Here is a 26,901-nt window from a genome sequence, read left to right on the forward strand (position 1 = left end):
ACAGAGTATTGAGAGGTAAACCCAGTGATCACTCAGGAAACAGGCTCAAGGGGGTGATGAATGTATTCAGGCCATATTGTGTTAGGGCTGGGACTCGACCCCGATAATTCTGGCCCAAAGAATAAAACCACTCCACCCAGGAATGCAGCCTTTGGAGAAAATTCACGGCAAAGTTGGTCCTTTGAGCTGACTTTTAAACACGGCATAGTTACTGTGGTGAAAGACCACAGAACTCCAGCTGCCTGGCAAGGCTATAGAAATAATCATCAAAAATTAGGCTCAGGGCCCCTGGGTGGCTCAGTCAGTTAAAGCATCTGCCTTTGGCTCAGGTCATGATCTCAGGGTCTTGGGATCGAGTCCTACATCAGGCTCCCTGCTCAGTGGGGAGCCTGCTTCTCCCTCTGCCTGCCCTCCCCCTGCTTGTGTGCTCTCTCTCTCTCTTTCTCTCTCTGTCAAATAAATAAATAAAATCTTAAAAACAAAAAGAATTAGGCTCACTGTTTTATAGTCATTCTCTCCTGTGTTCCAACTCGAAAATTCATCTGAAGAGTAATATTTTATAAGGGAGCAAAATCATGATGTGTACGTTGTAACATGACAGGGGATGTGATGTATCACAAATACTAAGGAAAAATGTACCAAATCATCAATTATATATTTCATCCTAGACAATGTCCAGTTTTCCCTTATGACCAAATGGACAGCTTAACTTATATAAATGCGGTCTTAAATAACGTGATTTGGGAGCAACAGAAAATTCAACAAAGGGATATGAATCGTTCCTTTACGGCTTATTGTTTTTTGCATAGAGACATGGAAAAAACACGAACGCTCCGTCTGATTTTTCCTTTAACTCTTGTCCTGACTATCAACCACTCTTTATAGATTTCAACCAGTCCTAAAGGGGCTTATTAATCCCAGCTTTTATGAAACTGTGTCAGTCCCTGAATCAAATAATATGCCACATGAAAGCATCTTCTCTCGCTGGTTATAATGTAGAAACAGCAGAGTATAACAGCTTCCGACTCAGGAACTGGGAACTAAGGAACAGACGTAGTAATGGTGTAGTAACGATAAGGACTTCAGATCTGCCTTAAGGAATTCACAACTGTCCCTATTCCCGTGCGAACAGAGCTGTCCACAATGCATGAACACTGAAGGAACAAGTAATCCGCACATATGAAAGGATATAGCTGCACAAATTCAGAGAATAACAATCCATAAATGTCCAATTTAGGATAACTGTGAATTGATGAAGTATGCAAAGAAAGAAATTACTGGAACTATGAGTTACTCCCCTCTGGACGTCCCTCTCCCTGCAGCCGGGAGATCCTCACCGGTGGGAAAGGAAGATGTTTGAGATGGTAAGTTAGAACTCAAATGCATTTTCTATAGAAATCAGCTTAAAAATTGTGATTTGGTGGGGTGCCCGGGTGGCACAGCGGTTAAGTGTCTGCCGTCGGCTCAGGGCGTGATCCCGGCGATCTGGAATCGAGCCCCACATCAGGCTCTTCTGCTATGAGCCTGCTTCTTCCTCTCCCACTCCCCCTGCTTGTGTTCCCTCTCTCGCTGGCTGTCTCTATCTCTGTCGAATAAATAATAAAATCTTTAAAAAAAAAAATTGTGATTTGGTAAAAATGAAAATGCCCCGAGCACATCACAGTTTGGACACACGATGGTTAATAATGGTTTACTGGCTCGTAAGGCCAATCTGAGAATCTAGTCACCCTGGATTGATTCTATAAGAATGTATTTATTGCTCTATAGCTTACGAGTGAAGATCTGAAATCACCCATTTACGATGTTGGGTTTCTTGAGCAAACAGTATCAAAATAAAGAGCAAAGGAAAAGAGAGACCTTAGCAAATGATAAAATGTCTCTTTTTACTTGTGAACAACTGAGCTTGATCCATGTTTCTGCAAACAACCTCCAGCCTTTGCTCTCTGCCCGCATAAGCAACACTGTAACTGGACACTGACGTTACAGACACAAAGGCTCCCGGGTCATCTCCTCTCTGGGTCCAGGTGATCCCGACTCCTTTTGCTTTTGTCCTGTGACCCCGTCCCCTAGAACTTTCCCTTCCCACCAGAGGGAGTGTCTACCCTGTGTCTGCCTTCCTTCCTCCTTAGTTCACGGGGATCACTCCGAGTGGCCCCCACCCTATCAGAGATCCGTAGGGCTGGGAGGGAAATCGTGCGCTGCCCCTACCACCCTCCACGTCCTCCTGAGGCTAAAGCCCGATAACCGTATTGGGGTTTTCTACTTAGAGGCCAGACACATAAATACAGATTAGTGTCAACACTAGATCTGCAAAAATCACCAAAACAGATTGTTTCCTTCCCTGAATGCATAATGAATGTTTCCGTACTTAGGGCTTCCACACAAACGTGGGGCATAAAACTACGAGCCACACTGGAGAGTGGGCCATCTCTACAAGCCCAGGGCTGAGCAAGCGAGCCTGCCCTGATGAGGCTGACCTCTATCGTCCCCGACAGCACCCCCGACTCAGAACTGGGAGGTCTGGGCCTTTCTCAGGCTACCTTCTCAGACCACTAGTCAATCAAACACCAGGACGACTAAGGAATTGGGGTCCAGGAAGACAGAGAGCCAGAAGGGACAGTGGTCAGAGCTGACAGCAGAGAGCAGGGATGAAAAGGACAGAAAGAAGGGGATAGAGGACAACGCAACACTCTGATTTCTGTCCCCAGGGGTAGCTCACCGGAAGCAGAGGAGGAGTTAAAGCAGACAAGACCCAGGCAGGCTTCAGGGGGAGAAGGCGGAAGGGAGCACGGAAGGGACAGAACTCAATCTAGCTGGACTGAGACGCCTGCTGGGGATCGCACCCAAAGTGACTCGCTAATGTGAACACCTGCCGGAGAGAGGGTTCTTGGAGAGGGATCCCCTCACCCTCTCCCTGGGCGAAACGGAGCCCCTTCTTGGGCAGCCCTCTGCTCTGACGGTCTGAGAGTAGCAGAACTAGGTATGTTCCAGGGCTCACAGGGAGGACGGCAGAATGGGCCCGATCATCCAGCCCTCCTGCGGTCGGAGCGCGTGCTCGGCCACGGCAGCCAATCCCACCCCGCAGCACGTGATCCCAGAGAGACGGATCTGCCCCCTACTCCTGTGACACCGGGATATTCATCCACCCTCCCGACCGCCGATCAGGAACTCCTCAACAAACAGGGAGCCCAAGCTCAGCTCTCACAACGGCACCATGTTTGTGTCCACCCGGGGCGGGTTCTCTTTCTGGGGGCTAAAGACAGTGGACAGTAGCTCGCTTTCCTTTGCTTGCAGCTGGAAAAGCAGCAGAAGGGGCACGAGCCAGCATCCCCGCTGCCCTGAGAGGCGCGGCTGGAGCCCACTGACCTGAGCTTTGGAGACGATGGCGAGCAACCTGGGCATGGTGGTCATCAGCATGGTGCAGAGCCCGAAGATGAAGTTCAGGGACACGTACGAGATGAAAGCCACGTCCGGACTCGAGAAGATTCTGGACATCAGATACATCCACGGGAGAGTGGCATATCTACGGAATACAGTGAACAGCCACGTCTGTCTTCTTGGAACATTTATTGGTATAAGGACAGAAGCGTGGATGAGTTTTGTTGATCTGCTCATTTTCCCTCCGTTAGTGAACAGAATCCCAGTTTACAACAAATCGCATGGTGTTCTCTGAACACAGAGCACATGGGGGTGGCTCCAGGAAGCACTGAGGATAATGGCCGCAGCGCTGGGGAGGGTCAAGAGCTGGGCCACGTGGGCACCTGCCCCTGGAGCTCCGTGAGCTGGAGGAAGTCTGCGGACGCCCCCCCCCCCCGCCCTTCCGCCAAGGGGGCAAGCCTGGCTCTTGCGTCTTCGCTCTGGTTCTCGTGAGTAAAGCACAAACAGTTCCTACGTCTGGAAGTGAGAATCAAAAGCTGTGAAGAATGGAAAGCAACTGAGCTCTGTAGGAACTGAAGGCGTGAAAGGGCACCTGGGTGGCTCGGTCGCGTCTGACTCTTGATTTGGGCTCAGATCACGATCTCGGGGTTGTGGGATCGAGCCCTGTGTTGGGCTTTGCTCTCAGGGCAGAGTCTGCTTGAGATTCTCTCTTTCCCTCTGCCCCTCCCCCTGCTTTCTCTATCTCTCAAATAAATCTTAGAAAGAAAGAAAGAAAGAAAGAAAGAAAGAAAGAAAGAAAGAAAGGGAAGGAGGGAGGGAGGGAGGGAGAGAGGGAAAGCAAGCAAGCGTGAGGGTAAAACTGGAAAGCTTCCTTCTCGGCATCTGCTCCACGTTGGGCACTGCCCTGTGGGCACCCACGATGTGCCCTCATCCTCCTCCCTCTCCAACAGCCTGGGAGGCAGGTGCTGTGATCCCATTTTACAGACGGGGAGGGATTCACAAGGCTGAGAGACGCCAATGGAGGCTCTGCAGCAGACAGCAGGTGAGGCTGACTACGGGTTCATTTCTGTGTGGTCGCAAAGCTGGGGAGCAAGGGGACTGATGGTCGACGCAGCCCCCCCACGTGTCCGATGGCACCAGGTTCTAAGAAAACCCCCCACCATGCTCCCCCCATGCACACATCTCTCTTCCTTCATATCCTGGAGCCAGGTTGCCTGCATGGCCCGCCTCCCACGGCGTCTGTCAGAGAAGCACAGTGCCCCAGTCAAGGACATGGGTCCTGGAGTCATGGTTCCAAACATGGGCGGAGAAGTTGCTCGCTGTAATTCACAGTCTTCGTCCCATGTCCCCCAGGTGCTCTTGCACACTCGAGGCAGACCTGTCACCGCTTTCCTAATGTGACTTAGCGGTTGCACCTGAAATCCTTCAGCGCCTCCTGAATGCCTGGGTTTCCTTCTACGTTCGCTGGCTCTGCCATGTGTGGGACTCCAGATGGTGGCAGACGGGCCCGGCCCTGAGATGGGCTATGATTCTCCTGTAGTTTCTTCTTCTACAGGAATCGTGGCATCAGAATGAGTCCTTGGGTCGAGGGATTCATCCTCACGTTTCAGAAAGTACAACACATATACTATCACGCATGAAATCGTGCGCTGTTTCGGAAACTCCTGTCAACAAAAATCTGCCCGGTAACTCGGGCACGATGGAAATTATTTTAGAAGGTACACGGTGGAGGTGAGAGCTTGTAAGCAATTATTATTCTTAAAGAGTCGCTGTACGGAATAATCAAATTATCGTTAAATAGTTACCCAAGAGGTAGGTCATGAGCCCTCGGTGCTTTGAGTACCAAGCCCTGCATCTGAAGGAAAGCCCTGCCGAGGACTCAGACCCCACACACCTTTGCTGTCCCTGCTGGGGCCGAAGTCAAGTGTGACCCTCCCTCACGCACCTGCCTGGACAAGCAATTGAAACAGCAGCACTCAAAGCGTTGTTTAGAACGGAAATGTGTTAGCCACAATCTGGCAGTCAAATCTTGGGGCAGCTCCAACGGCCATAAAATCCCCCCTCAGAGTGAACCCGAAATCGCTTAAAACTTCTGATCCAAACTCTATCTTCTGGAACGGTTTGTGACAAGTCGCTTTTCTCTTCCATAGGACAGCTCTTGAGGCAGCTGAACAGAAACGCCATGGTCTCCATCCGTCTCTAGCACAAGAGACCAGGTCTCTCTTGGTTCCTTACAGACGTGGCATCCCGCCAAGTCTCTCGGTTAAACCTGGCGATGGGGCCTTCGGGGCGTTTGGGAAGGACACCAGACGAGGCGTGTGGCGTGGTGAGGGTGGCACCAAGCACAGAGGAATGCTGGGCATCACAGTCAGGAGGGCAATCCAGGAACATGACAGCTCCCTATCCCACTCGGAAGCCCCGATGCCCTCATCGGAACGATAGGGACCCGCCAACGAATCTTTTTCCACTGGTTCCTGCCATTGGACGCTATTCCGGTCAGTGTCTTGTGACTCAGTACGGAGAGTTTCCATACCGGTTGTTCTGTCACTGAGGTGTTGGACAAGCAGACCAGGGTGTTATCTATTTAAGCAAAGAAGAAATCAGCAACAACGCCACCGACTGACCACCCCAGCCCCCAGCATCGAGCTCCCCGAGTCAGGGAACGGTCTTTGGGTGTGGCTTTCTGCCCGCTGTGCTTTTTTTTTTTTTTTTTTTTTTTTTTTGGCTACATGTTCATCAGTCACCTTTCAAATACTTGGTTCAAATCAACATACTGGCAGCTCCAGGATCCCTATCTTTCTTTCTTTCTTTCAGAAAAAATTAAATGGGGAGCACCTAGGTGGCTCAGTTGGTTATGTGTCTGCCTTCGGCTCAGGGCATGATCCTGGGGTCCTGGGATCGAGTCCCACTCAGCAAAGAGTCTGCTTCTCCCCTTGCCCTTCCCCCTGCTTGTGCTCTCTCCCTCTTTCTCCCTCAAATAAATAAAATCTTTTAAAAAAAAAAAAGAAAGAAAGAAAGAAATTAAATGGGCTCCTAGAGCATAATTTATTTTTTCATGAAATCTACAGTGGCTTCTAACAATCTCTACTTTCATTAAGATACTATGGAATATTTTGATGACTTTAGCACTTACTGGCCAGTGGCATGCTGTTCGCAATCCTTCCAGAATTTGTGGGCCTTTCCTCCCTTTGAAAGCTGGCCTCTCCCCTAGTGAGTGAATTTTCTAGGACCCGAATCAGGACTCTGCGGCCTTGTGTTCACAAGCCGTAAGCACCAAATAATCACCAAATATGTTCTTGCGGTTTCAACATCTTATAGAAGCTAGATTCTCTTTTCTTTCTGTCATTCTTCTCCTCTTTTTGATGCTAATTCTCCTCACTTTCCAGCTAAAATATCAAGTTTTCCTGGCTAGAAAAAGCAGGAATATATATTAAAAAAAAAAAAAAGATACCTGTCATCGGCTTTTTTTTCTGTTGTCTCTGAGACTCTATGCCCTTGTCTGACTCCTATTTTCTTAGGATTCCGAATCCCATTTAATTGCAAGCCCTTTTCATGCCTGAGATGTCCTCGGGTTGCTGGGCACTCTGGGGGCCAGCTTTCCGGAGACTGTCCTCGGGGTCCCTGCACCTCCCTCCTTGGGGGTGGAGGGGTGAGCGGACGCACCTGCCGCCCTGGGCTCAGGAACACAGCAATGGCCATGCTGCGTTGGATGCAAGGCAGGGCCCAGTAAGAGAAGAACCACCGTATAAATGAGACCAAACCCATGGCCCCTGGGTTGTGGCTCTGTGATCCCAGCCAGCCGCCCGGGGCCCTTCTCTGCCAGGGTCTGCCCACCCTCTGACACCGTCTGCTGTTTTCAGACCCCTCAGTGCATCTGACCGTAGGATTCTTCCCCAGAACTACACCAGCCCGGCTGGCCCAAGCTCTCAGTCAAAGGATCCGTGAATCTCCCGGAATTCTTCAGAAAATGCCGTGGCCGCACACGTGGCCAGGAGTCTGGGCTTCATCCAGACTCCCAAAGGTGCTCACGAGCCAAACAAGCTTCGGGACTCCTCCTCAAAACACCTGGCTTGGGAGCTTCTCACCACTGGATCTTGTCTGTTCCCTTACGTTAAATTCGATGACCTCTGCTTTCGTAAAGTTCACAAACGACGTAGGGCGAAGTCTGTTTCATCACACCATCAGGAACCACGACAACACCGTCCACTCAACGGCACCCACACACCGAAACCAGACCCTTCCCTGAGAAGCAGGAATCCACGTGCACAGCCCTTTGCATCTGGGAACCCAAATTTCCAACTGCACAGTAGACAGTTACGACCATCAGCATTTTCATAGCTTAGGACACAGTATCCTCTGAACACCAGCCCAGTTCTCATAGTAACAACGTGGCCAGGATTAATTAACTGGGACCCTTCGGCACTCACTGAACAGATCTGAAGCCTGCACAATGCAAGGAAGTCCGGAGGGAGTCATGATTCTGCCCAAGGCCACAGAGTTCGTGAGTGGCCATACCATGAGTCCTACAAAGATCTGTCTGTCCTGTCGGTCTCACTCTCCCCCCGAACTATCCATCCATACAGTCTTCTAATGATAATATATGCTTGTTTGTGTTATATTCTGTCCCCCAATTAAATATTTGGGGACACTGACATCACTGTGAGCTGTGTACAATCATTTTACTTGTCATCCTTGGCTTCAGTAAAGCAGGATGCGGGGTTTTCAAAAATTCTCCATCTCATATAATAAGTATGTTCGCTATCTTCCCTCCTCTTAGCAAGTCTCTCACACGCTCAGCCCAGATAGAGACATATGGCCACCGTGTAAGAAGACACGAAATTATATACTTTTGATACCACGTGCGTACAACTTGGGACCACTGGCAATGGTCCTGCTGAGGGTGTTTGAAATGAGACGTGTGTACAATGACTTCTCTGCCTTTGCTGTTTTCCCCTGAGAAAAGTGACAGCAGCGATGACGGGCCTTTCCAGACCGCCACTGTCACAGGAGAGGGACGATGTGCCAGACGCGGGCGGGGCTGTGCGACAGTCTCGCCTCTGAAAGGCAATTTTGGAGCTGACTGGATTACGTGTTTAAGCTCCAGATTAATGTCGGCGTGAGGACAGTCGAGAAGCCGCTTGCCCCCGCCTGCGTCCCGCAGACAGCTGGAGGGCCTCCCGGCGACAGCCCGCGCCGCCTCCGTCCCCGCCCTGCCGCCCGCCCTCCTCTGCGGGGCATTCGTCCACCTGCTCCAGCCCGTCCGCAGCGCGGCCCTCACAGAAGCAACATAATTGCTTGCAGAGAGAAAAAATCATGCAGCCGGCAGCAGGTTCAAAGCCATCCCGGGGGGGTTTCTCTTCCAGAAAACAAACCGTAATTCTGCAGCCGTGTTTCTCATCACATACCCGAAAAGCGCCAGCAGGAGGGCCGTGGCTGCCAAGTTCTCGCGGAAAGTAAACGCTGTTAACTGGAAGGCGACAATGATGGTGACACACAGGCTCACGGAAACCAAGTAGAAGACCTGGGGAAGACAAGGAACAGGGGAAGGTGTCCCATCTCGGCTTCTGCGGAAGTGGGGGGTTCCTAGTTTGCAGATGACACACAGGCAGCAGTGGGGGGGGCCAGGGAGGCCCAGCTCTGGCTGGACTGTGTGCCCCCCCCCATGCATATGCCAAACCCCCTGGACCTCAGAATGTGACCAGGTCTAAAGACGCGCCCCTGAAGGGGTCACAAAGGTAAATGAGGTCCCCAGAGCAGCCCTGGTCTAACAGAACCGGTGTCCTTGTACGGGGAGAACATCGGGACACAGACACACATGGGGAGGACACGCCATCCACACGCCCAGGACAGAGGCCTCCAGAGGAACTGGTCCCACCATGCTCAGTTCTGGGACGTCCAGCCCCCAGCACTAGGAGGGACAGACGTCCGCTGTTCCAGCTGCACTGGGAAACCACCACGGCCAACATTCCCCACCTCCACGACCTTCCAGGAGATGTGGCCTCTGTCCACTCCAGCACTCAAGGACAGGCTCCTCACCTGCCTTCCGAAACCCCCCCAGGTGCCCTCCCCGGGGCTCCCACACCCCAGCCGCTCTCCTCCTGGGGCCTCTCATGGAGCCCTTCCTCACGTGGACTCCATGGAGTCCTTCCCTGACCTCCTGGTTTAAGTCCTGCTTCCTCTCGTGAGAATTAAAGCTCTAGAAGGGCAGAGAACATCTCTGCCTTGCTCACGGCTTTATTCCCTGCACTGCGGACACACCTTGCCCCTGTGCAGATCCCCCAAAATATCCATTAAATGAGCGATCATCCAGAAATGATTGGATGAAGATGGAAACACAGTCAACCGGGAAGGAAATAATCCTCCCTGCCCTTGAACCCCCAGGCAGACATCACAGGGTAAAGAGGAGCCATATTTAGTGGCAGGGACAAAAGGATCATAAAGTCCGGACTGCGTTAAAGAGGGAGACTGGCTGGGGCCTGGGAGACTTTGGGTCCCCTCTCCCCCTGGGTCCTGGAAACCCGCCCCCACCTTGCAGGCTCTTACTGTCCCAAAGCCTCCGCGTTCCCTTCCCCGGGGAAAGCTGGGGTCACTGTATGTCACCACACAGAGGGCATGGCGGTGCGGCATACCGGTGTATTGAGGACAGACTATCACTTCCCTACAGCGTGGACAGCTCCAAGCAGCCAAGAAAGTAGCCGTTGGCCTTGATTCCCGTTAAATGCCTGGAAGTCCAAGCAACAGAGGGCACTGCTGTTGTCCTCTGAGGACGGAAGACAGTGACCTGCAGGGCGTCCGTCCCCTGGAGAGCGATATCCCTGCAGAACCAGCCGGGCCGAGGTCACCCTGGAAGTGGCTATGCGTGTGCCTGGCAGGTCAGCGTGAAGAGCCTTTATCCTGTCCCCTCCCACCCCCTTGAACAGAGCACATTTAGTATGATTAGCATGTCACCCTTCCCGGTAAGACACTCCACATGTCTGGGCAGGTCCCTAAGCTCCCAGAGCTCCAGGGTGTGGCTGGGCCGTCCTGTGTGTCATGAAGCCATCCTGAATGACGGATGAAGACAGCCTGACAAGTTCTTACCAGTAAAGTCATCCCTTCTTCTGGGGACAGTGTGAGGCGGCTGCTTCCTACACTCACACGCATGCACACACGCACACACACACATGCACGCACACACACATGCACGCACGCACACACACACATGCACGCACACACACACATGCACGCACGCACACAGACCAGGGGCATGAGGCACAGGGGACATCGTTCCCAAATCCTACCATGTCATACAGGAAGTTCGTGAGCCAGTACGTTCTGTAACCCAGGCCACTGATGTGCTGCAGCCTCTTGGCTCCGGTCACCCTGTCCCTCACCACGGAGCTGCCGAGTGACGCAGACAGGATGGAGAACCCCAGCACGATGCAGAGGGCAACGCCACACTGACGGATGCTCTCCAGGCTGCGGGCAAAACAGAGCAGCGTGTCAGGTGTCACACAAAGGACACGGGTCTCCTTTCCCTTGGTAACCAACAGCGACGAGGAGAAGAGCCGAGAAAACCACTCGTCGGGAACTGATGATGGGCAGGCCACACTGACGAAGCACATGGAGTCTGTCATTAAATCCCCTCCACGACTTTCAGGCATGGATTTTTGCTCCCCGCTTCTAGAAGACGTAACTGAGGGGAGCAGAGTTCAGGGACATTTCAGAGTCTGCCCATCTCAAGGTTTACGCGTGACCACGGAGCCCGACTCCCCAGTTAAAATGAAAGACATCCTCAGCATGGGGTCCACAGGGATCGGAGGCCTCTGCCCACGTCGGGACACCTGTCCATGTCGGGACACCTGTGTGGATGGGGAAGGGGCATTAACTCTAGCTTCACAGATGGCTGGCCCACCTCTGAATATCGTCTCTCAGAACATCAAAATGACTTTGAAATAGAGGGAGGTGCCCTCGTACTGATCGACACCACGCACTTTCTCGGTCATGTTTTCATTGGAGCGCCACCCAGTCACCCCTCCAGTCATGCCCAGCACACATGCGGTGTCTCAGGTGGCCGAGGTAACGAAGGGGCTCATCGAGGACTGTCCACTGCATGGCACCTTCTTTCCCTCAGCGAGCCCACAGCCAGAGCTGTGGCCGGTGTCAGAGACGGCTAAAGGGGGAAGCTGAGAACGAGCGCAGGGACAGGAGGAGAAACCGCTTAGTGCTTCCTACCATATTAACACCTCAGAGAGAGGATGCCCGTCAGGCACATCTGTGTCTCCGACTCAGTTTGGTAGGTCCTGGGAAGGACACAAGCGATGCTAGCTGAGTGTTCGGGGAGTCAAGGTATATGCAGATTTTCAACTGCGTGTAGGGTCAGCACCCCAGCCCAGCTGTTCAAGGGTGCACTGCACAAATTCTACCTACTCTTGATGTCTGACCAAAGCTTTGTCATCGGTGCGAAAGGGAAGGGGGGTGGGAAAAGGAAGAGATAGGCAGAAACGTCCTACGTCTTCTCGGCAGCGAGAACTAACACTTCTGAACAGGAAGAGAGCTGGCATTATCACCACGAGGAAAGTCTGGCATGAGAAGTTCTCCACGAGGCCTCACTACACGAATGCCGTGTTTATGACTGTACCCCAAGCACCTGGCTGGCTCAGTCGGTGGAATGTGTGACTCTTGATCTCGGGGTCGTGAGTTCAAGCCTCACATGGAGTAGAGAGACTACTTTAAAAAAATCTTTAGGGGCACCTGGGTGGCTCAGTTGGTTAAGCCTCTCCCTTCAGCTCAGGTCAGGATCTTGGGGTCCTGGGATCGAGCCCCGTGTCGGGCTCCAAGCTCAGCAAAGAGTCTGCTTGAGATTTTCTCTCCCTCTGCCCCTTCCCCCATTCGTATTGTCCCTTCCATCTCTGAACTAAATAAAATCTTTAAAATAGATTGTACTCCAAAAAAGCATCTGTAAGCTTCAGGGAGATCATGCCCTTAGAACAATTTTGACTTAGACAATGGGGTGTATGATGTGCTCATCTGTTTTAAACTCAATCAATGCGCGTTCTCCAATAATCACAGTGTTCACACTCGGCAAAGAAAAGCCCAAGCCAGCATCACTCGGGGCAAAGGCAGGAGGCAGCCCCAATCCCCCTAAGCAACCCAAAGATTCTGTCCCGTGGTCAGGTCCACCCTCCCCCAGCGGTCCTTCAACTCACATCTTGTCCTCGTTCAGCAAGGCCCCTCCGTACGGGTGGCTGTACAGTGTTATTCCTGCAGGAGACAGATGGGAGAAATGAGCCCACGAGCCCTCTACCCGCACGGCGGCTCCTGGCTGTTCAGCCCAGGCCCGCCGGCCCTGCCCGAGAAGGGCACACGCCACCGTTCTTCTCGCCGGTCTGTGCAGGGACTTTGCAGGTGCCAGGAAGAGCCCGCACATCTTCAACGTGCCTCAAGTGACAGGTGCTGTGCCGACATTTTATGATCTGAGCCTCAGAAGCATCCCTGGGGCATAAGTAAGACATTAGCCATATTTTGCAGGGGGGAGACACTCAGCAAGACGACGTAACCATATGCAAGGGGATCCCTGGATGGAATGCAAGGCAAAACTTGAAAATCCGCCTCTCGACAAAGCCAGGTCTAGACAGACAGAAGAGTGAACCATTTCCATGGTCCAGTTCTGTGCGTGGGGCTGCTTGCTGGATTTGCTCTGCTGGCCTCTCGGGGCTTGTGCATTCACGTGCGACATCAGCCGGTATGGAGAAATCGCCGCCAACGGATCCGTTATAACGGTTTTATCATAAAGGCGGCTCACGACCTCACACGGCGCGCCACCCCCACCCCAGCCAGGGCGGGCCCACACTGCACCACCAACTCCACGACCTCAGGCCAACGACGGCCTGTTTCAGATTGTCGTCCAGCATCAACCCGGACAGTGCTCCCTTCTCTGATTGGCTGTGGCGGAGCTTAGAGTGTGGCCACGCGTGGAGGCCACGGCAATGGGCAGGACATCCTAGCCCCATTTCCCGGGCCACTCTTGCGATCTTCTTCTGCTTACTTAAGGCAGCCTGCCGTCTGTGCTTTGCGTTCTCTTACGAGGGCATATTCCATCTTTAGAGAAATGCCGCGGGGTACAAGTCAACATAAATAAATGAAGAGGCACGGACCTGGAACGGAGTACTCCAAATCCTCCCCAGTTCTGCCCCCGAGAGCCTTGTCTTCCAGCCACATGCCACCTGCTCCCCTCTCCCGCTCTGCCAGTCTCCCCCCTTCCACCGTGGGCTCAGCCACGCGCAGAAGCAAGTTCGCTCCCAGCAGAAGGAACAGTGGAAGCTATTGGTTCAGCAAGCCCACTGTCCAGTTTTCCAGCACAATTCCTTTGACTTTAAATTAAAACTGCCCAGGTGTTCGCTGCGGGCTCCCACCGTGTGTGCGGAAGGCTGCCATGTGCTTTCCTAGACCCTGGACGTGATTTACACATTTGTCCTGAACCGAGTCACAGTCTTGACCCCCTGCCTGTCTGGACCGGTAACACCCACCTGTATTTCTCCCACCTGTCTTTCTTCCCCTGAGCTTGACCTTCCCCCCCTCCCTCCAGCACACACCAGCTCCCACTCTCCCTCGCTCAAGTACTGACTCCTGGGCAGCCCTGCACGTGACCTGCCGCCACCAGCTCTGCTGGGAGGTCGTGCAGAAGCTAACAGACTTCAGACAGTGCTTACAAAAGTGTGGTATCCTGCCTGAGTGCGGCAAGTGTCCCCTGGGTGCTAGAAACAGTGAAAGTATATATTCAGTGCTGTGCGCTGCTCCTGGCTGAACATGGCTGTGAGAGCTTTCTAGATGAGAAAGCATCCAGAGACTTGCAGGGAGCTAATGAGGGCATGAGAATTGGATTATTTTAGGAACTTGGATGAATTCTGGAACTGTTTAACCTGAAGACACACACGCACGCACACACACGCACACACGTGCACACACACACCCCTGGGGCAGGAGGCAGCATGCAGAGGTCTTCGATAGCTGAAGGAAGGCGGTGGAACCCAGGACACAGGCTCAGTCTGTAAGGTTTGGGAGGGTAAAGTTGGTCCAAGGAGCCAAATTCAGAAAACAAAAAAAAAAATCACCCAACTAGAGGGTTGGAACTCCAGGCCTGCTGAGCTATGGGGCTTCACGGGAAGAGGATGTGGGAGTCTGGGTCTCCCCCAGACCAAGTGGCTGACAGTCCCACTAACTGTAAGCACAGGGCTTTCCCGGTCCTGTGAGCCGTGCTGGTACACTGTCGAGCCAGGCGAGGCCATGGAACCCCTCAAAGCTACACCCAGATGGTCAGAAGTGGGGGCAGCCCAAGCCCCGGGGCTGTCGCTGGCATGGGAAGTGAGGGCACTGACCCATGGGGTCTGCATTCCCTCCAGACAGCACCAGGACTGATCTGCGGGTCACGCACCTGGGGTTTCACAGGATCCCCTCCAGAGCTGGATTTTTCTCCTCGTCTAGGAGTCCCGCTCTGGGCTCTCTGCACCCTGCATCCTCAGGAGCTCCCTGGGTCTCCTTGGGCCTCCCTGAATTGTTGCGGGTGTTTCTTACGCACCTGCCAGGTGTGTAAAATCCCAAACAGAACCCATGCTCAGCCTGCTCCACGCTCCTCCCCCAGCTTGTCCAGCACCGTTCACATCCCTGTCATCCTCCCAGTCACCAGACTCAACTTACATCGGCCTCACTCCCCTTCATCCCCCCACACATCCAAGAAGGGGTCAGTCTCTGCCATTTCCCACCACCTCCAGGCCTAGCGCCAGACCCCGTCCCGCACACTCGTCCCTGCCCTGGACCACGGGGACATGTCCCGCCTCTCAGCTCACCTCTCCCCGGTATTCCCAACCCTCTGCCAGCACCTCTAGAGAATTCCCGCAGAGAAATAGAAAGAAAACACAGAGCTCGTATTTTTTACCCGGACATAAGATGCCTGTACGACCAAGTCCAAACTCTCACGTTATCTGATGGCCCCACTGTTCCCACCGGGAAAAGAGCATTGCTACTGCTGTCCCTCATCCTTACCTGCGAGTGTGCCTCACCTCTTTCTATACAGACATTCCCGACTTACGATGGTTCAACTTAGGACTTTTTGAGTTTACAACGGTACAAAAGTGATATACATTCAGTAGGAACTGTACTTGGAATTTTGAGCGGAGATCTCTTCCCGGGCTGGCAACGTGCAGTACCTCCTCTCTCGGGATGCTGGGTGGCAGGTGCCAGGCAGGTGCACGGTCCCAAGGGTCCACAACCGATGCCCTGACAACCCTGCTGCTCCCACAGCCGCTCCGTTTCTCACCTTCGGTACAGCCTCCAATCACAGGAGACGGTCGGCACTTTTTTATAAAACAGGCCTTGTGTTCTAGGACTTTGCCCAGTGTAGGCTCACGAAGTGTTCTGAGCACACTGAAGGCGGGCCAGGCTAAGCTCTGATATTCGGGAGGCTGGGTGTGTTCAGTGCATTTCTGACTTAGGATATTTTCGACTTCAGATAGGTTTATCGGAACAAAACCCCATCGTAAGTCCAGGAAGATCTGCGCTTCCTTGTCCAGCCCCCTCCCTGCTCATGGCTGCTCAGGGATGATGTCCATTTCTGAACACCTTCCCACAGAAGCACAGAGAGCCGTAAAGGGAAGGGAAAGGTGGTCTTCAGGCCCTGAGCCCTTACACACTCGCGAGCAGAGACAAGGAGCCGGCATCCCACCGTAGATGAAGAGCCACCTGTGGTCACGTGCTGTCCGTGGTGCAGGACGTCGGGGAGGGGGGGTGTAAAATCTTACAGAGCAACTCCGTCACATCAGTGCAAGTTCGCCCGTCTGCAGAAGCGAACTCCTAAGTACAGACACTGAGAAGGCCTCCCAGGTCTGGCTGGGCTTCCAGACTCTGGCTGCAGGTGCCACCACCTTTTCTCCACCAGCATGCCACGCACCTCCATCCGCACACACGTCTCATTTTCCAGGGAACATATCTTACAGTGGGAGGGAGATGGGGGGCTGCTCTCTAAAGTCCCTGCCCTGCTCCCTCTGTAGCAAAAAGCTGCAAGCATTTTTGTAGAGTGCAATTACAGGATGGTCAACGACGGTGATCGGCTTCTTATTTTGATCAGGTTGCATAAACATCTTTTCTTACTTTCAACCGTGGGGTCCTTGCTGAGTGATTAAGGACAGTACTGATACTGGCTTTCTGTCTCCTCGTTCCTCTGTGATGAATTTATCGCCCTTCATTTTCCCATAGGCCCTGGATTTGTGCTATCCTCCCCTGGCTGTAATCTAGCAGGTGGGAATACATCTGGCCCTCCAGCCACAGGTGAAGTGAGTGAAGCCTCCTGTGGTCCCCCATGAGCCAGACCCCTGTTCTGGGTGTTCCCGTGATACGTTTTCTCACGCGGTAATCGGATGATGACTTCCGTGATACAGAAGCCAGCACGATGCGCATGGATATCTTTGTGAGTCAGCTTGCAGCATCTGGGAACTGGGGGAAACGGAGCCCCAGGAAGAATTCCAGCTTGGACACCCTTGTGTCTTCCAGAAGCTGAAATGGGAGCACAGAATTGTGGCAAATGCCCTGAGCAGGTGACCTGTTCCTGACACGGGCAGGACTCACGTGTCCAGGGTCCCATGCCCATGTGTGCCTTCAAGTGACCTCCCAGCACACCGGGCAGCGAGAACCCTCCCTCTGCACGGGACACAGCGGTGCCAAAAACACGCGAGCAGAAGCGTGAGGATCTCACCAGGGCAGCAGGGGAAGGGGCCTCCATGCCAGCCATCCTGTCCTGTCTCCCCGTCCTGCTGCTTCTGAAACATAAGCCTCCCGGGTTCTGCCCACCTTGTTATCCGAGAAGGACAAAACTTCTGAACCCCCGAAAGTACAGCGGCCAACCCTCCCTTCCCGGGGCCTCCACGCATCCATAATTTGGGGGGGGCACAGTTCTTCATTTGGTGCTGACTTTCCAGAGTCCTCTGATTGACACATTCTACACACAGTAAATATTTAAATACAATCTTTTGAAGAAGTGTGCATGCTCTGCGGCTGTCTGCCGGGGCCAGTGGGGAGTCCTAATGGCCCTGGAAGGCAGCCCTCCTGCTCAGGGCTCAAGGCAGCAGAAGGGTCCCAGGACCCTCTTTAAAAGGCCACCATCACGCTAAATCTTCACGGCTGTACCCATATCTACCGTGAAAATGAGAAATGCTCTTTGAAAAGTAAGATATGGAGAAAGACAGGACCGTACAGCACAGTGCTTAAGAAGGAAGCCATCAGAGAAGCAGGAAAACCCTTCACCTGCCTTCAGAGACTCGAGCCCCGCTGGGCACTTACACCGGCTTTGGCAAGACGGCGGCGCGTCCACGTCAGACCTGCATCAACAACATTCTGATTTTGTTCTGATCTGAGTGATAGAAATCTAGGCTCCAGATCACCACGACGGCTCGTGGGGGTCATGTAGGGATTTGGCATCTCCTTTCAACAGACTCCCCCATGCGGCACCTGCAGATGGGCGTGGACAGGTAGCCCCCTCCCCTCGCCCCTGCAGAGCTCCCGGTCCCCAGTGGAACTCAGTCCACTCACAGGAGGACACGGAGGAGGTGGCACCAAGGAGGGAGCAGGTGGGGTGGGAGCCCCGGGAAAGGACCCGGGGCCAATGACACATGCGCGGTACCCAGTGCAGTGCTGGCAGGCAGCCCTTTGACCTTGAAGTAGTCAGAGGGCTGGCAGGTGCCCAACAGGAACCCCCGGGGCGGGCAGCCATTAGGTTTACCAACGCTGCCTGAGCTGCTGATTTTCACACTGCGATTTGCTATCACTACATTCCCTAGAAGCAGCTCTGCAGGAGGAAGTATACTTCAAAATCAAAGTAACACCTCTCTACACGGGTACTGAGATTTTGTTTGTATTTTGCAAAAAGGGGGGGCGGGGAGACTGAGAGTAAGCATCGTGTGTGCCTATTTTCTCAACAGTGAAAGAGCAATAAGAGAAAACACAGAGAAGACGACCCTCTTCCTCCCCGTGAACCCCGAGTTTCCCTAGACCCCTAAAGGAGAGGCACCAGGGAGAGAATGGGTGCCCGCACGTGACCACACGCCCTCCAAGACCTTCTCATTACCACCAGCTGCTCCTTAAAATAGTAACTACAGAAATCAGAGCTCCTTGCACAGATCCATGGAGACAGAGGAGGGACACGACCCATCTCACAGATCAGCATCCTGCCGACGCACCTGTCCTGGGACGGTGCTCAATTTAGAGACGGGGCAGCTGCAGGGGGTGGTGGGGAGGGGAACATGGGGAAGGAAACCGAGGCACAGCGAAGTTCTACCGACTTACCTAAGGCCAAACACAACAGAGTGAGACCGACAACCCTGATTCTATGGATCACAGTTTATCCTTTTTTTGTCAAACTAGAAAAATCATTTATAGCCTTTGACGTCCTCCTTGTAAAAAAACACATTATTGCAATGGACAATCTCCATAATTGGGCTGTTATTCCCATTGTATTGTGTGTGCTCAGAACGGTATTTAGGTGACAATGGCATTGTGATGAAATCTGGGGCTGGCGATGTTAGCAAGGGGTCCAGGCTCTTCACGGGCAGCATTGTGGTTTCAGCCCACGAGGGAAGAAAAGGGCTCTCCAGCGTCAACGTCAAACGTTTTCAGAAATGATGTTTCAACATGTAAGTTCTGAATACACTTGAATGATTTGTCTTTCTTTGATTACTCTTATCATTTATATTCTGGCTTCTCTAAGAATTGGCCCCAGCGATGTATAAATGTGTAACACTAGCTCTCTCATTTACTATTCTCATCATGGTTTCCAGACTGTGTAGATCTGTCATTTGTAAAAATGCACATCTGTGCTTTTGTCTGGGACCCATTATGATAGAAGATACTTAACTTGTCTCCAATTCAACAGGCACTTTTGGGTCCATTCCTCTTATAAAATGTATGTCTCTGCAAGTATCAATGCCCCGATGTCTGCAGGCATCTACACCAAAAGAACAGACCGGCCTTAGCACCAGTTTATGTCCGAAGGATTGTTTTCTTTTCATTGATTCACTGTGAGTCATCAGTGAGATATGAAGGACAAAATGTTCATTGGGCCCAACAGAGTATTAAGAGAAATGTATGAACTTTCCAGGAGGTATTTCAATGGCTTCTTTCCGTCTTCCATTCTCTCTTTTTAATTTTTTGCATTTTTAAAAGATTTATTTATTCATGCTGAGAGAGAGAGCGCGCACGCATGTGCTCAGATAGGTGGGAGGGGCAGAGGGAGAAGGAGAGAGAAACTCAAGCCGACTCGGTGCTGCACGCAGGGCCCCACATAGGGCCCGATCCCACGACCCTGAGACCACGACCTGCACTGAATCCAGGAGTTGGACGCTCAACTGACTGCTCCACCCAGACACCCCTCTGTCTTCTTCCTCTTAATCTCTCCTGGGAGAAAGATTGTTTTCCCTCAATATTAAGCTTATTACTCTTATTGAATAATAGAGGTCAATTGTAAAAAGTTTAAAAAGAAAGAGTAAAATTAAAATAAGTCCTAATCTAATTCAAAACCAACCAGAGGTAATCGTTGTTTGCACTGTGAAATCAATTATTTCTGAATGTCCAAGGTCTTCTCGACACAGGCACGTTACTACAGAATTGTGTTTCACACTCCTTATCTTCTACTCCATCAGTCATTCTCGACCTTCAATTAATGTTTCCATCACACAAGTGCAAACATTTGCATCTAGGACCAATGTTCCCCGAGTTCTTTTATTCATTCTGTGGATTCAGTGTTTGTGATGTTGATTTTGATTAACCTCTCAGATGCTGTCCTTGGGCATTCTTTCTTACTAGGCTGTATCTCCCGTAGGTTCCGAGGTACAGCCAACATAAGAGCATCTCTGTGCCTTGTTTACTTGATGGCAACATCTTCATGTTGCCATTAGGTACTGAATTTGGGGTATATTTTCCTTTTTCTTTCCATATTCCATAGGCAGTATCCCCTTACCCACTGGCTTCTGAGTTTGTGATTAAAAAGGGAGATCAGATGCTGGTTCCTCCAACTTGGAGTAGACCCCATCCTGCCAGGTGCTCTCCCTTACTGTGGAGACACCCCAGAGCAGTGAGCACACGAAGGCCAACAGGTGAGAGAAGGCGGTGGCCACCTGGGGACCTCGGGATGTAAGGGAGAGCATGACAAATGACCGCGAACTTCCTGGTGTCCTTCGCGCCTCTCTCGTATATCCCAGACAAGGCAGCTCAGAAGACTGCAAGAGGGGAACTGCCGAGAGCAGATGGCCGTGAGGGTCACACGTGTATACATCGAACCACCATCCAGGAAACTAGATGAAAGGATATACTGAAAATGTCGCAAATCAATCAAAATGGAATCCTGAAAAGCTGTTCAAGTCACTCAAAGGAAAGCAAGAAAAAAACCAGAGGAAACAAAACGAATAATGAAGTATCAGACTTAAGCTCATCGGCACATGAAGCCTGTTGATTGTAAATAGACCAGTCGAGAGGTAGAGATTGGTACAGTGAATGCACCAACCAGGGAGCCTCAAAATACAGGAATCGAAAACTGATACAGCTGAGAGGAGAAATGGAGAAATCCACAATTATATTCGTGCATTTCAGTACCCACCCCTCCAGCAGACGATGGAACCGTCGGACAGAAAATCAGCGAAGATAGAGATGACCTGAGCCCTACAACCGACCAACAGAACCTGACTGACATACACAGCGGTCCCACCAACGGCAGCCAAAGCCACATTTTTAATCCCTGTGGAAACTGCACCAACACAGACCACATGTGGACCACAAAACAAACCTCCATCAAACTTAAAATGATGAAAATATGCAGAATGCATTCTCTGACCACGGTGTATCAAACTAGAAATCAATAAGTTAGGAAACAAGCAAATTTCAAAAACCTAGAATTTACACAACACACTTTGAAATAATGCCTGGGTCAAAGAGGAGGTCTCAAGGCAAATTTTCCAGGGTCAGAAGCTGGTCTTATTCGTATTACTCCCAAAGTAATCAGTTCTTGCTACTTACATCTTTGTAAAAAATATTATATATTTTTTTTCTTTATCCTTGAACTTTTGAAAATTCAGCGGGATTGTTTATCGATGATCGTTATTTCCGTAACTCCCAGTCTCCCAGTTCAGGAATTTTGCCTGAATCATGGCAAACTCTTGCATTGGCCCCAACTTGTTTTGTTCTTGCTGCTACTTTTCTTGTGACATCCTTGCTTGTTACCTTAATCACTGTTTGTCTGCTTTCCTTCTACGCCTAATTCCTCCAGCTCTTCTCCTATAGTCAGTTTTTATATCATCTTTTTCCTCTGTGTTCTTAGAGGATATTCCGCGCTTGTCCTTTAAATCAAAAATTCTGAGTGCGGGAGAGAGCTCCACAATCAATAACCGGATTCTCTGTATCCGGTGAAAATGTGTGTTAACATTCGCTCCTTAGCCATCTCCTTTGTTACTGAAATATATCTGACACAGAACACGGTGTACATTTCAGGTGTACAAGGTGCGGATTCGCTACATTTATATACTGTGATATGACTACCATGTAGCAGGTACCAGCCAGCTTCCTCTTACCCCACTCTGAACCTCAGCCAGCCTTTCCTTCCGATCTGTCTTGTTTCCCAGAGTTCACACATTTCCTTGTACTTATATGGGTGTGAACTTACAAGATGTGTCCCAGGACAAGACCTTCTGGGTGTGTGCCCCGCTGCCCGTCTCTGAGGAGAGGGGTAGTTCCCAGACCACGCTGGGTGTGAGGGCTGATCTGTCTGTCCTTGTTCCTCCTCAATCCTGCTCAGTGCTCAGAGTCCTTGCTCCCAGAGTGTCCCTTCCCCTTCACCCTGGTGCTCTCGAGTACGTCCAGACCCCCAAGCAGAGGCTGAAGGTCACTGATGGCAGCCGGTTCCTGATACCTGCTAGTTGTTCCTTCAAAAAGCTCTACTAAGCACAGATCTGACAGGATCCCTGTTCTCTCATCTGAACTGGGGATTTATGCCCGGAGACTTTATCTTATTTCATCACAAGTCGTGTATCTTATTTCATCACAAGTCGTGTAGGGAAAACCATAATCTGTCACTCCTTGCTCCTGGGCACATTTCACCCCCGCCCCCAGCTACAGGCACATCAACATCCCAGCAAGCAACCTGCGCTGCCCCACCCCCTTCCTCGGGGGGGGGGGGGGCAACCCAGTGAGTTGTAGCCTCAAGAGGATCCAGAAGGAAAGGTACCAATGAGGAGGAAGGAGGGGTGGAAAGGAAGAGAAGAGGTTTTTCCAGCTCAAGATGCAGAGCTGCCTTGCCCCACCCCCAGCAGGTGTCCTGGGTTCCTGGTAAGGGTAGCGGTGATAAGGGAAGCAAGTGGTCCTAGCGCAGGAGGGCAGGGGAGAAAGTGAGGGCGAGACTCGTTACCCTGATTCCCATGTACCCTTTGTCTCCCTGCCTCAGGTTTGAAAATGTCCATCAGTCATGAAGTTCCCCAGTTTGGCTCAGTGCTTCTCAAACCTGGCTGTACGGGAGAGTCACTTGGGCCATTTAAAACCTCCTGACAATCAAATCAGAATCTCTCCGGGTCTTCAACAGAAATCAGTGTTATTCAAAATGCTCAGGTGCAGGGAGTCGGACCAGCGTGGGTCTAGCCCGCCCGTGTTGTGGCTGGGCTCAGTCCTCTCCCGTGGCGGAACGTCACGGATGGCATCCCCACATCTGGATGGGATCGGCAGGAGGGGCTGAAGGAGGTAAATCCCAGCATTCCGACTACTGCCACCACCCCCGCCCACCCAGTTAAATGAAATCAAAGCAAAACTCCCTTTACTCTTGCATCCTGCCTCTTTCCTCGCGGAAGATCCCTTCGCATGTAGACAGGCTGGGGAATATTGTCTCTCTCCTATTTTGACTCACTCCCTTGGCCCTGGTGCAGCCAACTTCCTCATACAGTCATTCTCTCAGATTGCTGTATAATGTCTCAATTCAATAAAACTATGCCAACTTAAAAAGTCACTATAACTAAAGCATTTCACACTTCTTTTCATCCAGGTTGATCTTTGTTCTAAAACATAACTACAGTGGAATAAATTGACGGAAGATGCCATAGTAACCCCACAATGACAGTGCAGCAACTCCTTTATTTAAATAATACAGATCTATGGAATACTTCTTTGGATAAGGATTTTGGAGAGCACAAACATCCGTACTCGGGACACCTTCCTAAAGTGCTTATGTTTTTATCTCCAAAGGCAGATGTAAGCACATAATAATAATACCAAGAACTGGGGCGCCTGGGTGGCTCAGTGCGTTAAGTGTCCAACTCGTGACTTCAGCTCAGGTCATGATCTCAGGGTTGTGGGATCAAGCCCTACGTCGGGCTCTGTGCTCAGAGAGGAGTCTGCTTGAGATTCTTTCTCTCCCTCTGCCCCTATCCCCTGCCTCGCTCTAAGATAAGTAAATAAATCTTAAGAAGAGAAAGAAAGAAAAATGTCTATTCAGGCCCCCTGCCCATTTTTTATTCAGTTTATTTTTCTGATACTGAGTTATAGGAGTCCCCTATACATTTTGGATATTAACTTTATATATATTTGGTTTGCAAATATCTTCTCCCATTACATAGGTTATCTTTTCCTTTTCTTGATTGTTTCCATGAATTAAGCTAAACCTAGAAGAACAAAAACTACAGGATCCCATTTATCTGGGAAATCTAAGAAAGCCACACTCGCAGAAGCAGAGAGTGGAATGGTGGGTACCAAGGAATGGTGGGTACCAAGGGTTGGTGGGGAGGAAGAAATGGAGGGAGGCTGGTCAAAGGGTACGAAGCTTCATTTATACAAGTAATGAATCTTAGAGATCTAACATACAGCATATAGCATAAAGTTTAAGATACTGGACTGTATACTTAAAAATTTACTAAAAGGGTAGATCTTGGGTTGCTTTATCACAAAAATAAATAAGGACAAGGTAGGTAGGTAAGTAGGTAGGTAGAGAGACAGATTCAGATAGGGCAGGAGGAAACGTTTGGAGGCAAAGGGTATGCTTACGGTAATGACTGTGCTGGCGGCTTCACAGGTGTATATTTACCTCCAAACACATCAGCTTGTGCACATTAAATATCTGTAGCTTTATGTACATCAATCACGCATACCTCAATAAAGGGACTTAAAAAAAAGAATGCACAGGAGCGCCTGGGTGGCTCAGTCAGTTAGGCATCTGCCTTCAGCTCAGGTCATGATCCCAGGGTCCAGGGATTGAGCCCCACGTCAGGCTCCTTGCTCAGCGGGGAGTGTGCTTCTTCTTCTGCCCCTCTCTCCCAAACACTCATGCGCTCTCTCTCACTCTCTCTCTCTGTCTGAAATAAATAAATAAAATCTTTAAAAAAAAAAGAGAGAATACACAAAGTTGAGCAGAAAAAGGTAAATAAGGTTGAGAGACCATGTTCACAGAGACAACGCAGGTGCACAGAATGACAGGTGTATGGGGCTGGCACGCGGAGGGGACAGGAGGAAAAATGAGGTTGGAATGATAGGGAACATCTGAGGTGGGGATCTAGGGGACATGTTGGGGAGACAGCCAGGGGCCCGTGGGGCAGAGCTACGCTGCCCAGGGAGGAGGTTGGGGAGGAAGCTGAGGGGCTGCCGGGCCAGACCAGGGAGGACCCTGTAGGTCACGGGTGAGGGTTTGGATTTTTTTTATTAGTGATATAAGAAGCTGGAGGGGTGTGTGATCTGCGGAACACATTCCATGGGTCACTGTGGAAACTTCTGGAGACCTAAGACTTGGGCCAGGGGGCAAGGGGAGCACAGGGGCTCCCCCAAGATGCCAGTGCTGGCACCCGGGCAAGAGCAGGTGGTGCCTTGGGCCAGGTAAGTGTTGGTGCACGTTGGTGAAAATATGCACCTTCAGCATTCCAAGCACAGAAGGGACAAGATTTGCCAATAACCACGGGATGTGCATGGAGAGGCACAGTTAAGATTTGGGGTTTGGCCTCAACTGACCTCATCTCCCCTGGAATCCTGAAAACATCATGTGGCCTGCAGTACAAATAACTCAACTGCCGATGGGGAACACAGGAAGGAATAAAGCCTCAGACATGAACTCCGCTCCACGTTCTTCTCATCCGCGGACGAGCTTCCACAGCCACACCTGTGTTCCCCAGGCCACGAGGAGCGCTTGCGAACTCCCCGTCCCATCACCCAAGTGTGTCCTGGCCACCTGCACGGTCACAAAGCTGGACACCTGTGCAGGAGGAAGGAATCGACATGGGAGAATTCACTGTGCAAACCACATCTATTCGTGGTAAGCCAGCACCGGCCTTCCAGGACTTCAGAAAATGACTCCACTTGAACGGGCTGTCCTAGAAACCTCCTCTACATTGAGTTCTATGCTTATGACAAGGGGCTCTGAGGAGCCGCCAACCCGCCGGGACACAGCAAGGTGGCCCACCCTGGGCTCTGGAGCCTCCTATCGGGGGGGCTGGGTCAGGGTCCAGAAAGTTCCCTCATCTCCAAGGCAGGGATGTCCATGTCACGAAGACCCTGTCACAGGACCCCAGTGATGAGACCAGGATGTGCTGTCTGTGTCGTATGGTGATTGAATGTTCAGCTAGTGTGGCCAGGATGCCCCTCAGAGCCCGGTTCTGGGGGGCTGCTGGGGCCCAACAGGGAGCAGAGCACAGGTCCCGCTCTCAGCAGTTCATCCAAGCTCTCCCTCCGGAAGCTTTTGTTTCATTTCAACAATGAAGCCGCTAGTTCCAGGTCCGCCCATTCCCAGATGCACAGGCAAGCATCCAGGGGTGAGAGAACACTCCTGTTCAGGGCCCTGCCTACGGAGCTCCTGACCAATCCTTTGCTACTAAGGCACGAACCTTCTCCTGGGGGTGCTATGATTTGTATGCCCCCTATTTACTGCACAAACCTTCCTTTCCCATGACAACTGCCTCAGCAAGGCAAACGAGAACTGAAATTCTGGCAGAAACAAATGCAATATCACTAAATTTTCAGTAACTGAGAATAAATGTATTTCTCAAGTCAACATGACTTTTCAACCAATAAGGAGTCCACTCCTTGCAAGAGACCTTTCTGAGATGAATGTCCTCTGGGACATCTGATCACCCAGAAAGCCGGGCACACGAGACACAAGTGACTGACACGCACATCGGGTCCACATTGTTCCCCTACCCCGGACAGTGACCCACGACACAGGGGCTCGACCACACACAAGACTCAAGATTGTGGCTCACAGCTGGGACCCAACTTAAGGCTTATGTGTTTAACTCCAGGTCGTATGAATTAAGGTACAGTTTAGTAGTGACACCATCCCGTTCCTTGGGCAGGGAAATTTTAGTCGCTGGGATCATGGTTTTCAGCTCCTGGGACACAGGCTTCCGCCCCTGCCTGATTCCTCCTCTCACTTCAGATCTGTCTAGACAGCAGTCCAGTCGAGCTGGGAGCCCCTTAGAACCCTCATGATAGCACCGTGACCTCCACTGTGCACAAAATTTCTACGCCTTTATAGTTCCGCCCCCACAC

General features: G+C 51.4%; 1 protein-coding gene across 1 annotated transcript in view; it reads right to left on the minus strand.

The window, feature by feature from the left end:
- The window catches only part of ABCA13 (ATP binding cassette subfamily A member 13), a 357,421-nt gene that overhangs the window by 90,989 nt on the left and 239,531 nt on the right, over positions 1-26,901 (minus strand). The window contains exons 49-52 of the mRNA XM_057304334.1: positions 12,567-12,621; positions 10,659-10,836; positions 8,784-8,899; positions 3,367-3,523 (exon numbers count right to left, since the gene is read on the minus strand). Of these exons, the coding sequence (XP_057160317.1) occupies positions 3,367-3,523; positions 8,784-8,899; positions 10,659-10,836; positions 12,567-12,621 (506 nt within the window). The remainder of the gene's footprint in view (positions 1-3,366; positions 3,524-8,783; positions 8,900-10,658; positions 10,837-12,566; positions 12,622-26,901) is intronic.

The sequence above is a fragment of the Ursus arctos genome, unplaced genomic scaffold, assembly GCF_023065955.2.
Source record: "Ursus arctos isolate Adak ecotype North America unplaced genomic scaffold, UrsArc2.0 scaffold_3, whole genome shotgun sequence".
NCBI lineage: Eukaryota > Metazoa > Chordata > Mammalia > Carnivora > Ursidae > Ursus > Ursus arctos.